At 41.7% G+C, this 12,714-nt stretch overlaps 3 protein-coding genes across 5 annotated transcripts; all 3 read right to left on the bottom strand.

The window, feature by feature from the left end:
* Nucleotides 1–480: 480 nt before the first annotated feature.
* Nucleotides 481–3,949, bottom strand: LOC116200823. Its single transcript, XM_031531744.1, has 6 exons — nt 3,485–3,949; nt 2,940–3,113; nt 2,702–2,821; nt 1,948–2,130; nt 1,430–1,594; nt 481–1,230 (listed from the first exon to the last, which is right to left on the bottom strand). The coding sequence occupies exons 1-6, from the start codon at nt 3,722–3,724 to the stop codon at nt 826–828; spliced, it is 1,287 nt and encodes a 428-aa protein (XP_031387604.1). The 5' UTR covers nt 3,725–3,949; the 3' UTR covers nt 481–825.
* A 559-nt stretch (nt 3,950–4,508) lies between these two features.
* On the bottom strand, nt 4,509–6,107 carry LOC116193271 (septin and tuftelin-interacting protein 1 homolog 1-like). Its single transcript, XM_031522089.1, has 3 exons — nt 5,436–6,107; nt 5,038–5,291; nt 4,509–4,935 (listed from the first exon to the last, which is right to left on the bottom strand). The coding sequence occupies exons 1-3, from the start codon at nt 6,105–6,107 to the stop codon at nt 4,509–4,511; spliced, it is 1,353 nt and encodes a 450-aa protein (XP_031377949.1).
* Nucleotides 6,108–7,829: 1,722 nt separating this feature from the next.
* On the bottom strand, nt 7,830–11,797 carry LOC116200759. 3 transcript variants are annotated; one of them, XM_031531658.1, is made up of 10 exons: nt 11,655–11,797; nt 11,002–11,194; nt 10,412–10,484; nt 10,249–10,327; nt 10,113–10,158; nt 9,926–10,024; nt 9,752–9,820; nt 9,350–9,650; nt 9,077–9,165; nt 7,830–8,910 (listed from the first exon to the last, which is right to left on the bottom strand). In XM_031531658.1, exons 1-10 carry the CDS (start codon nt 11,660–11,662, stop codon nt 7,987–7,989), a joined length of 1,881 nt encoding a protein of 626 aa, XP_031387518.1. In that variant the 5' UTR covers nt 11,663–11,797; the 3' UTR covers nt 7,830–7,986. The 3 variants fall into 3 exon arrangements, with proteins under 3 accessions (XP_031387518.1, XP_031387509.1, XP_031387526.1); XM_031531649.1 differs by having other exon boundaries at nt 7,832–8,910; nt 9,068–9,165; XM_031531666.1 differs by lacking the exon at nt 11,655–11,797 and adding an exon at nt 11,465–11,633 and having other exon boundaries at nt 7,832–8,910; nt 9,068–9,165.
* Between the last annotated feature and the right edge of the window lie 917 nt (nt 11,798–12,714).

The raw sequence follows: 12,714 nt of genomic DNA on the forward strand, positions 1-12,714 counted from the left end.
TGGCTGTCAAGATCACTAATATATTTGACAAACAACCCAATTTATCCGACATCCGACGGATAAATGGCTTGCACCTCATCAATGCCGGGCATATTCGATAGATAAGCTCTCCCAACCAGGCATATGAACAGAGAGTCAAACATATGACCAGCTTGGCCTCAGAAGGGTCGCTATCCTCTTAAAAGACAGTATTCTTCTCCCTCTCTATAACAATACAATGGCTAGCAAAGATATTACCTCGTGAGCAGTGAATTGACTACATCACAGGCAGTACAAGAAAAATCTATGGGCGATTCCCTACAGTAGCTTTTTATCATAAATGCTGCCACTGATGGAAAATTAAAATAACCTCAAGAGGTAGCAGCTCTCTTCCCGAGCGGTCGGTTGAAGATCTTGCGCTCCGACAACACCGGTATTCACGTGTTTGGATTGCCCCGTTACACACAAGAAGCAGTCGTGTTCGAATGAATGCACGAGATGTACAAGGACAAAACTCATAAGACTTGTTTACTATATACTTTCATTCAAAGTCAGATTATAATAATCGTAACTTGAGATAAGCCACGTTACAAATAAATACAACTGGAAAAACTTATTGGAAGCACCGAATAACCCGAGAACACGGCTCGCATACATACACCAAAGAATAGCAATTCAGTCAAACATGTCGTCAAAAACCAAACCCATGTCCCCTTTTCCTCTTCAGGAACCAAAAAAAAGAATGAGAGAAAAAGAAGAAAAAGGCAAACGAAAAGAAAAATAAATGAACAACTAAAGAACCGATGCCGAACAAATGTATTGACTGCAATGAGGAGAGGAGGAGGCTCAGACCTTGGCAGAAGATCCCAAGTGCCCTCTCTGATCTTCTTCCTTCTTAACTGAAGAAACCGAATTCTCCAGGGACTCCTCTCTTTTGGCTTCCTCTTCATCTTCCTGTAGGATGCTTAACGTCTCCGACTTAAGGGACCCACTTGCAGAAACGGGAAGCATGACGGGTGAGGGTGGGGATTTTGGGGAAGAAGGCGACATGGAGAAAATGCTTGAGACCGAAGGGATGGGATAGACTTCTGTCACCTCTTCGATGCCCTCGTCCAGGTACACCACATCCTGCATTGTGAGCTGATGGTACTCGACGATTTCCCTTAGGAAGCGGTTCTCACGGGCATAAGTTTCGTTCTCATGAGCCAGTCGAGCCTTCTCAGCAAGAAGTGTCTCAAGTTGAAGGCGTATCTGAGAGAGTTATTTGGTTTATCAAAAGACAGATCATATCAGGGATAGATCCATGGTCTACTCTTTCAATGGATTCTCAACCAAGATCTTGGTGGAACACTTCCAATAATTTAAGATGCAACCAGAAACTAATATAGCTCTGAAGCCAAGATGCATATGTAGAACCGAGAAAATAACAAAATAGAAAATGAGAAAGTACCAAGTCATCATCAGCTGCATTGCCTCCCTTCTCCTTGCCTTCTCTAAGGACTTTATTCTCCTCTTCGAGTTGAGAGCATCGCAACTTAGCAAAAGCCAAGTCTGCCTTAACTGTTTTCAGTTCACGTAGAAGTAGTTTGGCTTTGGCAGCTGTAGCCATTGCAACCTGAGATCCAAAAAAAAAATAAAACATGGCCTGATCATCTGTCTTCCAAAAGCTACGGAACATCAAAAAACAGAGGCCACATTGAACAGAAGACAACCATTTTAGCACGAATGCCATCATAGAAATTATAATCTGAAAAGCACGGAAGAAGAATATTTACGTCCTGAAATCTCATGATAATAATGTAGGTCAATTAACAAACCTAAGCTCGATGCTGAACTAATTCAGCACAAGCATCATCCTTGCTGTAAAGCCACATCACAAACCTAAGATTTCTATCCTTTTATTTATGATTAGCCTTGGCAAACAAGTGTTGTCTTAGGCAGTTACACACAACATAGTTGCCACCTTACGTCGCGAGATGCCTTCAGTTGATTTTCATGGTTGGTTTGGTTCTGTGGTTGTAGAGGGTGCCATGGGCTATTCGCACCAGGACTGTCATTTGGAGTCTCTGGAGTCCCTTTTCTTCTGCTTTGCAATTTGCGTGTTTCGTGGATTATGTCTTGAGTCTTACTCTCCACAATTGTACGACCTTCCTGCAGACACAAATAAAGATATTACGATAACTTTAGATTATCAAGAGGAATACATTGATGGACTGCACAAGAAGAGAGAGGCGATTCCTAAGTGACACCAAACATCCGAATGAACATGACAATTGAAGGTCACGAAAATGTAGAGTTCAGTAGCCAAAAAAAAAAATGTAGAGTTCGGCATTAGCCTCAAAACAGTAGAGAAAAAGGAAGTGAACAAAGTTGCTGAAGTGAAGATTAAAAATCACAACAACAGTACTTCGAACGCTGGAAATTTGTTCTAATAGATTTGCGTAAGTAGCACGTGGAGACTGGCCCATAAACCAGACACTGGAATTTGAATAATAAGACACGAAAAGAAAACAACTCTCTTTCTAAAAATCTACACATTACAACTGAAAATAGAGCCTGGTAAAAACTTTTAGCATCGTTTCTATCTTCTCCAAGCAATAGTAAATTCAAACAGCAGGATCTAGCTAAGGAAATACACAGCATCAAGTTTTCTTAAGAAAATGAAAAAAATCGGCAGAGATATTCTCAGCATATCAATTTAGCCAAAGCAGTTTAGCGACACCTCAAAAGCTTTCTCAAAGGTATCTCCAATCTGATTCAGGGAAGAAGTGATCTGGTCCAAGCGCTTCCTGATTGAAGGATTATCCACTCTACGCAAGCTCTCTGATAATGGATAAGGTTGCTGATACAAAGAAGAGCAGATGGATTGAAATTCAATAGCGAGTATTAGATACAAATTCAACAATTTTGCTGAGAACATATGCAAAACTACTGCCTTTGACATAAATCATAGAACTCACTTGCCCATCTTGAGGGCTATCATACATCTGCGGCTTCATTCCAGTAGGGTTTTCAAACTGTTGAGATGCATTTTCATCCTCAAGAATTGCCTTAGCTTTCCGAGCCAGAACACCCCAAAAGCCAGATTTGGAGTCACTATCAACTGACGAATCCCCCCCATATGCAGCAAAGCTCTACAATTCAGCCACGGAAACATGTTTATTGAAGAAATAAGACCTTACAATGAATCCTCCATTAGTCAATCTGGTCCCTTTCGATCAAAAGAATCACAGAGAATTCATCTATGATAATAATATGAAACGGAAGAGCTAAGCATTGAAATGTATTCAAAAGCAAAACTGGTGGGGCTTGATTTCCTGAAGAAGCAAAAAATCCTAAACTTCATGCCCAAATCACGTAAAATCGCCCTTACACCAAACTAAATCAAGGTGGGGACTGAAGCATAACTAATTAACCGTCAAATATGCATGCAGCAGCAGATAGAATCCGGATCATTTACGCACGGAAAATGAAAATCGTCGAGGAAGAAAAAAGGAAAGCGAACCTTAGATCTAAGGGCGTCACTGTCCCTGTTTCTGTAGCCAACAGCAGAGTCTCCGTACGCGGACGAGAGCGACGACTCGCGGTGCGCGGCGGAGGCTCTGATCGCCTGAGCTGCGAGGGAGGAAGAGGACGAGGACGACGAATGATTGGAGGAGGTGAAGCAATCTTCGTGAGGCGGGTAGTGGATCTCCTCCTTGAAGGTCGACGACCTCGCGATTCCCTGCCTTCTCCTGTACGCCATCGCTGTTCGCCGCCTGAGCTCAGGAGAAGATTAGATTGTCGTTGGGAGATCTGAAGAGATCGGAGCCCCTAGCCGTAGCCGGAACCGGCGGGAGCGCCACCGTGGGAGGCCGTTACCGCCACAGCGCGAGGACGAAACAGGAAATGGAGCTTTTATTCCTTGCTGATGATGGCTTTCCTTCTCGAAGAGAGTTCAGCGGTAATAATTGGATTTAGCAAATTAATTAATCTCAATCAATTAATTAAGAAAATTAATAAATGGAATGGATGTGAGTGGGGGAAAGCCTATTCAAGTCACGTCTTTAACGAACTCCTCCCCGTTTTTTAATCCTGCGAGAGTAGAGAGAGTAATCCTGTGGAGCCGAGTCCACAGATTTGCAACTGGGCAACCGTCAGATCAGATACCTGAAAGAGGTATCCAACGGCTAATGACTGACACATACATACATATATATATATATATATATATATGTATGCCATTGGCTTTGCGTCGTTGCCTGTTTTTCATGCAGTTTGCTTAATACAATCGCTCGAAGAGAATAATTTCTTCGGATCTTAAGCTGGATGATCGGTTAGAGTTACGGAGTCATGAAACATAAAGGTTCGAGAAGATTGTCTGCTTCCGATATGTCTCGGAAAGTTTGAGCCGATTTTGCTAGCATCTTCATTAACCTTAAATAATGTATTCTAACTGATAACAGTACGTTGTTAACTAGTATCGCGGTGGTGCTTCTCTCTGCTGAGACTCAAGCTTCCTTGGACCCCGTGATAGCCCGTGTCCTCCTCTACCCGGGATGTACAAGCTCGACCCCATTCCCAGCCTTGCGAATCATGTCGAGGCCAATAAGAAACTGATACTGAATACCAGAATTGGACAGAAGGTCCTGTGGGAAGAGACCCTTCCAGCCAAGGAACCATTCTGCCACCTCAAAGTTCGGCCGCGAACAGAGCCAGTGATAAAGAACCTGCAGCCATTTGACAAAGAAGCTCCGCTCCATCAAGTCTGCCATGAGATGAGTTGGGATTGTAGAGGCCCATGTCATGACCCAATGGAATCGGTCTAGCTTCTGTTCCGCCGGATTTATGTTCAACTCCTTCAGGACTATAAACCAGCGCATAAGTTTTTCCCAACTAGCAGAACTGAAGACCGTCTTCCATGGTGACAGTATAGTAAAAGCAGAGGCATCGCTTGCGTGCCAAGCATGAAGAACGCTGCCGAGTTTAATCCGGATTGTCTTAATTATCCCATCTAGCTGCTAGCCCAGCAGAGGCAGCCTCGGGTGGATCCACACGTGAATCGGGACAGTCTCTCACCGTGGATCCCATGATTCAACAGCACTTGACCATTTCGGTATTATGATGGCGTCTACTATAGACTGGAGCACTACGGATGGAAGCAGCGTCTCCCACATCTCCAGGAACCCGAGCATGGGCTCGTAAATCCACGGCTCCCAAGTATTAATGCCTGACATTCTAACAGCAGGCGTAATGAAGGCAGTGTAGGCCGTCTCCAATGTGTCCTGTACACCACCCAATTCCTCCCTGCCTTGCACCAGCAAAGGCTTCCACTGAGAAATCGTTTTGAACCCGTGCAATGGGTTGTGAAGCGGATCCCATCCTTCGAACATTCTAATAAGCAGTGGCATAGCAAAAGAGCAGGCAATGGACGATTAGTCCTCATAAAATCTAGTCTGCAAATCGGCGAAACCTACCTCAAGCGTGTCGAGAGTCAGTGTTCCTGTGCTCCCCTCTTCTTTGATCCGGAGCAGTATTGCAGCTATCTCATCCTCGGCATCGAGCAGCTTCCTCTGATACTCCGCTTCAGCCGGCAACATCTCTTTCTCCTTCCGTAACCTCGATGCCATCTCCCTTTCATTCCTCAGTTCCTGATCTATCCTCAGCATATCGAGGCCAGACTCATCCACCATCAATTTCACGTTATACCGGAGCTCGGGCATCAGCACCGTCTCGTCCTCCCCAGCCTTCTCTTCTTCTGCATACAAGTCCTCCAAACTCGACAGGACTGGAACCTGCAGTCCACGCATGTCGATCACCTTCTGGAAAACTGCAGCACGCTCTTTCGGCCTTTTGGCCAACAACTCGATCAGTGCAACTGCATCATAACTCTCTTCCTTCTTCTTCTTCTTCTGCACTTTCTTCGACCTAAGCCTCTCCCTAACAGCTAGCCGCCCAAGCGACGGAGGTTCCTTCTCCTCCTCTCGCTCCCGCAACCCCGCACCCAACTTCGTGACAGTCTCTCTGTAGTCGTTGAATCCCATGCCCATGTTCTTGGGCCGCATCTTGACTTCGATCGGCGTCACAATGCCCTGCCCATTCTTCCCGAGCCCACCTCCCCTGTACCCCATCTTCTCCATCATCTTCATTGCAACCCCGCCAACAGACGCATCCCACCTCTTCTCCTGAGTTTCACGACTAGGCCTTTCCTCTTAGACAGAACTACCACCATCTTCATGCGTCGGACCGTCACCGGCCACGCCCCCCGAAAGAAACTTGAGCAGCCCAGCCTGCCCGACCTCCCGACCCTTCCTCCGCTTTCTCGAGGCGTATTCATCGTCCGACTCTGACTCGTCAAAGACACCGTACAGAGCGTCCTTCCGCGTTCGGGATCGCTTGTCCTTCTTCGTCTTCCGGCAATAGAACTCCCCGCCGAAAAACTCCCCGCCCTAGTAATCGTCGAACGATTCCATTCGCGACCAAGGGAAGAGAGAAATAAACTGTCGTCAATGGAATAAGCACAGCAGCAGGAAACGGATCCTCTTTGAGATTTTTTTTTTTTGGACCACCTCTATGAGATTTCGAGCCAAAAATAAAATAAAAACTTTGGGATATATATTATGCATTTATTAAATTTCAAAAATTTTTGATATCTTATTTTTTGATATTTCAATTTCAAAATTTTTGGATAATTTATTTCGATTGTAAATCGTTATGGATGATAACTAGTCATGTGCAACATGTGCTTGTATTTTTTTTTCTAATTTTATTATATATAATATATGTGCTATAAATATTTAAAAATAGTGATTTACAATCAATAATAATAGTATATTAGACGGATAAGACTAATGATAATTTAATTTCATGAATAAGACAGGAAAACAGTTACATAAAAGAAGAAAACTCAATATAGTTTTGAAAAATCCAACATTGTAAAGATTATACATAAAGTATTAAAAAGAAAAGTTCCAACTATATAGCATGATGATGAATTTTTTTCTTCAAAGTTATCAAAATTTAATAACTAAACTAATATAAATTTTGAAAAATCCAATGTTGGCAAGATTATACATAAAATTGAAGAACCCTAAAGTTCTTCAAAAAAAATTATGAGTGAAAAAAAACAAAAAGTTGAAAAACTCACTTAAAAAAAATCTAACTGTGGACCTAAAATAAATTGTGATCAATGTGAAAATAAGAAGAAATATAATGGTAGTAATATTTTTCAGAGTCAGATTAATCACAATTATGTATGGTATATCCATTATTTATAGTGTATCATACATAATAAAATATAAATAGTGCATCATATCTTTATCTATAAAAAATATGATTTGATTTGCTTTTTGAAAAATAAATATATAATACATCATATCTAAAAAAATCTATATCTATTTGTTTCAAACAAATTTAAAATTCTTTTATAAAAAAAAGCTCAAAATCTGAGAAAATACAAAATCTATATCTAGATGTTTTAAAAATAAAACTAAAATTCAATTTTTAAAATATATACAAATAAAAAATCCGAGAAAATAATAATCAGCCTTATAAATCTATATTTATTTGTTTTAAAATTTTGAAATTAGAAAATAAAAAAATAAAGAAAATTCAAAAAATCGAGAAAATGATTAATGGTCCTACAAATCTATATCTATATATTTTTAAAAATTCATAATTTTATTATTTTATCACCTGACGGTGATATGTGCCTCCTTAGGCTCCCTTGGGCCTCAAGAATATTATCCGAGATTTCTCGGTTGATTTATTATTTTCCCAAGAAGTTCACACTGATTTGCATTTTCGATTTTACTAATATATATATATATACACATCTTTAGTCATGCCAAAACATAATTAGCAGCGCAATCACATCAATCTTGAAAGCTACGAATGCAATCCGATAAACTTGCCAACAAAATTATTTTTGACAAGCATCAAAAGTTAACGAGTCAATTCCTCCAACAATCTTTGTATACCCTTTTTCATGTACATGACAAAAAGTTGTTCAATATTCAAAAAAATTTCTCACAGCTGGAGAGCCAAATCTTCAAAGTAACCATCATCAAATGATCCTTGTTGGTTCCCCCTGTAACCACCAAAGCCCGCATCCTTTGCTTCTCGATCGAGGTCTCCCTGGTAGATGCTCTCATTGGTGAACAGATCGCTCGGAATACAAAAACCCGAGTTATATACTAACCTCTCCTGCTCCACTGACTTCATCTGATCGAGCTTCATCTTTAGATACGGCAAATCAAACTTGAACTGGGGCGTTGGAGGTGTAAGGTGGCTCGGGCCTGCATGAGCATACTCTCTGTGGCTCATGGCCAGACTCATGTTCTGCAGATTCCCCACGTTCCTTTGGAGCCATGGGTGCGATAAATTCTGGATAGTTTCATCATTCCCCGAATTGTAATTATCTGCCCGATATATCTCCGAGGCTGCTTCGGATGTCCACGTTTGATTCTTTGTGTGGAATGGATATGAACTTAACTGACCACTTGCCCTCTCGACTCCAGGAATGACGGGAGAGTCTGTCTCGTAGATCTTCTGACCAATGATCTGGGGAAAATCACGAGAGAGGCTTGATTTTTGCTCGATAGGAGTAGCCTTCTTTCGTGCATCAATTAGGCCAGAACAGAGTTTCGAGGTCGTGCACCCGAGCACGACAGGGCGCCTCTGCGGGCGATCCCGTAAACTCAGAGGCTTCAAGGGTGATCGTGCAGCATCTGATTTGTCATGTGAACCCAACTGAATCGAAGTTGAAACTTCATGAGCTTGAGTTTTCGGAGCAAAAGAACTGAACTCTGAAGTGGGTATGCTGCCATATGGGTCGGCATTGAACAGTCCGAGTCCCTGCAGCTTCTTCTGGGCAACCTTTTGAGCCGTCGGACCTAAGTTTTTCGCAAATGACATCAGACTTTCTGCATAACTGATCTCCTGCTGATTTATCTGGACAGGGCAGGGAGAAAGATTAAAAGGTTTTGCAAAGTGTGCATAGATCTCAGCATGATGATTAGAAATTCTAAGATGATCAGAGATCAATCCCGGACCTAGATATGCCCAACAAGTGTGGATGCATTCACGAGGAAGAAGGAAGAGCACTTACGAGCATTACCGGCTGCATACTATTGGACATAGCATCCATGAAAATCGAACTGCTCTCAGTCAGCATAGATCTCCAAGACCTGTACGTGGAGCGCCGGTCTGTATCCATAACATAACATGTAAGACAAATATTACCTCTCTACTAATGTCAGTAATTTGATGAGAATGCAATTTCGTACTTCTACATGCGGTGACCTCTAAAATGAGCATATTTTCATCCCATCCCAAAGTGGTAATTGAAATCTAGAAAACCGGAACAAACGGTAACATTTTGTCGACTTACCTGATTCCCTTCTTCCATCGGTAGCCTCCCCAAGAGTAGAACCTATTTGGACTGTTCGACTCATTGGGCTAAAGAAACAATGTGTGCTCTTCGATGGTTCATGTTCTACTGCACCCCCTGATCTTGTGTTCGATGTGGCTTTCCGGTATGATTTACTGCTGAATGATGCCCTGCAGTTCTCAGGTTTAGTGAGCTTCCTAGTAGATCTGCGTCTTGTATCTGAGAATTGTCGTTTGAATTCTTCAGGGTTAGTTTTCAGAAGGTGAAAGACCTTCTTTGTTAGTTCGTGGATTGCACGAGCCTGTACAAAACCGAAGCAAGAATCATCATTTGGTAAATCCGTTACTTATTCTTGCCGGATTCAGCATTTAGATGTTGAAAAAGGAAAAAGGAAGACGGTACCTGTCTAAAGTACATGGTGGAGGAAGAATTGAAGTGCATCGCATTTTTGGTGATTAAGAATGCATCATGCTGCACAAAATTTGAGTTTGGGAAGCAGATTAATTTCTCGAATCAAAGCTGGCATTTGATTATGGAAATGGTACAGTAAACTTAGGAGAGAGGAGGAAGTGCGACCTCAAACTGTTGAAGGTTTTCATACATTACTTCATGAAGCTTAGCTCTCATCGTCCCGAAATCCATTGGCTCTTCAATAATTTCGTAATAATTCTCAACCTGAGGGACAACAAAAGCAGTTCCAAAAGTTGATAAAATGATGATTAACATTCCGAGTGACAATTGGAAAATGAGAACAGACACGGACCTCATTTGGATCAACTGGTTGTGCAAATATTTCGTAAGTATCTCTCCTGCAATCGAAAGCACAAGTCAACTCTGAGAAACACGGAAAGACAATATTAATTCGTAAATATGAAGATGCCGTCATGCTAGATACATACTTTTGTAGAGTGTCGAGAACCAGCTCGAGCATTTGCTTCTCAGGCAACTTGGTCGCCGATGGCACAATCGACTGTTGCCCTGAGAATGGTAGTAACCTGGTGAGAGAGAGTGGTTGCTGATGTGTTCAAAATTTTCCTGTTTAGATGGATGACCGAGACTCACCAGTTTCAGTGTCATGTTCTTCGTCATTGGGGCTTCCCTCAGGTTGATCTTCCTGGCTTGGCAGGTCATCACTCTGCAAATCATTTCCACGTCGTGCATCATTTAGCACCATCATTTACTTCATCTCGACAGCAAAATGCTGGAAATCATACAATTTCGTCTCCGAACATACGAGATTGACTCTAAACCGTAAGAGTGCTTGATGTTTGAACCCGAACAAATCAGATGACACGAAAAAAAGAAAGATGCCAATATCAGATTCATAAACTCTAATACCCAGTCGCACAGACACCTTAACTAGTGCTGCAGGCATTACCCGACAGTAACTTGAAGAAACAGGCCAACGACTTGGAACCGGAACCCTACGGCCCGGAAAAAAATAAAACTGGCAATTTTGTCATACGGATAGAATTAATTAACAAACCTTTAGGGAAAGAAAAAGGACTAATAGCAAACAACGAAGAAGTTGATAAAGGAGCAAGCCTCGAGAACTGGCAGAATGACTTAGAAGGGGGCCTTCCGAAATCGGGATCAGGAAAGAGGACGGGCTCGAGATGAAAGGAAAGGAGCAGCAGTAGATTAGTGAGTACCCCATCTTCAGTGTCTTCAACGGCTTGCAGCTTTCTCTTTCTCCGGGCTCCTCTAGTCCGGCAGGCAGAAGCCGGTCCCTCGAGGGCACCACCCATCCCTTTTCTCGTTTTCTGCGCTTTGCGAGCATTCAAAGCAGAGATTCTCGTACTCCTCCTAGGTCCCTCGGCCCACCTCAACATTCCCAAATTTCTTCTGCATCATGCCATCATCATTAAAAATAAGAATAAAAATAAAAACCATAAACCTCCCACTCTGCCAAGAACTCAGTTCCTCGCCACAAATTCCTAGCCCCCAGGTTCAACCCACAGTAGTAAATTAAACAAGAAAGAACATCATCTGAGCTCGAAAGGCAGAACCCATGTAGTAAAAACCCGTTCCTGCCATGGATTTCAAGCCCAGAAACATGCCTCATACGGAAAGCAAGGAGCATGATCATGAACTAGCTCGAGAGCAAAAACCCACATTGTGAAACCTCATCCTCGTCAATAAATTCAGCCTCACTTCAATCATTAGCTTAATGGAGAAGAAAGAGACATCACGAGCTCGAAAAGGCATAACAGAAACCACATTGAGGTAAAAACTCCCTCATCGTCAAGCTCAAACATGTGTGCCCACAGAGAACAGAGAAGCCTCGTGGAAGAAAGAAACCCACCTGGACATTTTCTTAAATGGCCCAAAAAACTTCCTTTTCTTCTTCAGGAGGGGGTGGTTTTTGTGTTAATACAAAGAGGGAATGAGAGATTTTGGGTTACTGTTCCATTGGAGACAGCGGCATACTGCACACAGCTCGCAGGTGTTTATTTGTTTTCTTTTTCTGAAAAGATACTTCTAATCAGCTTCCTAATCAGAGACTTGGCATAAATCTGTGGATTTTGTGGTTTAGTTTTGTTCCTAATCAGTCCGATTTCGAACTTTAATCAAGAATGGAAGGAATTCTCGATATGGAATGTATCACTCTGCGTGAAAATTCTGACAAGAGAACATGCCATAGTAACCGTTTGTGCCAAAGAGCTCCTGGCGACATTGTGACCTGCAAGAAAAAAAGGTTGCCTTTTTTTCCGACAATGATGGTCTCCTAATCATCAAGTCGATCACTTTTCAACTCTGTGATTCATGCTGATTAGTGTTGATTTACAGACACAATAACATTAGAATGATGCAATTATTCGTTTATTATTGCCAAAAAAGGGAGACACGATTTGCTATAAACCCGAAACGATATATATCGAAATGCATGAGTCTCGATTGCTTTCTTCCGTTACTTGATTTCTTGTATCTTGGGTTCGTTTTAGTTACATCCCGCCCGTTGAATAAACGGATTTTCGGTAAGAACTGAATAAACGGTTTGCCGAATAAGTGGATACATACTAAGCGAGCTAGCAATATAATGACGATATTTATTAATTGTATGAAATTAACAGTCTCGATTATCATGTTTGTTGCGAGGTACGATAACATTTGCAAGTTTTAGGCATCCCCTTTACGATATAAAATCATTTTCTTTTCCACCAAGAAAGAGTAATTGAAGATAAATTTTATTGCTTTTGTTTTGAAGCAAGAGAAAATAGAAAGCAATAAAAATACTTATTAGGTGGATAAATGAAATAAATCAAGTTTATTTGGTAAGATGAATGCTTTATGGGATTCGATAATATTTGGAATATTTTTGTGCGAATTGAATTATTATTGCACCAACTAGAAAAGACACAATT

This window comes from Punica granatum, chromosome 1 (assembly GCF_007655135.1).
Source record: "Punica granatum isolate Tunisia-2019 chromosome 1, ASM765513v2, whole genome shotgun sequence".
Classification (NCBI taxonomy): domain Eukaryota; kingdom Viridiplantae; phylum Streptophyta; class Magnoliopsida; order Myrtales; family Lythraceae; genus Punica; species Punica granatum.

Coding starts and splice junctions, on each gene's coding strand:
- LOC116193271 (XM_031522089.1), bottom strand. CDS start 6,107: ATGAAGATGATGGAGAAGATGGGGTACAGGGGAGGTGGGCTCGGGAAG. Junction 5,292..5,435: donor TGACTCTCGACACGCTTGAG/GTAGGTTTCGCC, acceptor ACGATTTCTCAG/TGGAAGCCTTTGCTGGTGCA. Junction 4,936..5,037: donor GTTGAATCATGGGATCCACG/GTGAGAGACTGT, acceptor TAAACTCGGCAG/CGTTCTTCATGCTTGGCACG.
- LOC116200823 (XM_031531744.1), bottom strand. CDS start 3,724: ATGGCGTACAGGAGAAGGCAGGGAATCGCGAGGTCGTCGACCTTCAAG. Junction 2,822..2,939: donor ATAGCCCTCAAGATGGGCAA/GTGAGTTCTATG, acceptor TCTTTGTATCAG/CAACCTTATCCATTATCAGA. Junction 1,231..1,429: donor ATGCAGCTGATGATGACTTG/GTACTTTCTCAT, acceptor TAACTCTCTCAG/ATACGCCTTCAACTTGAGAC.
- LOC116200759 (XM_031531649.1), bottom strand. Junction 10,159..10,248: donor GTTCTCGACACTCTACAAAA/GTATGTATCTAG, acceptor TTTCGATTGCAG/GAGAGATACTTACGAAATAT. Junction 9,651..9,751: donor CCACCATGTACTTTAGACAG/GTACCGTCTTCC, acceptor GGTTTTGTACAG/GCTCGTGCAATCCACGAACT.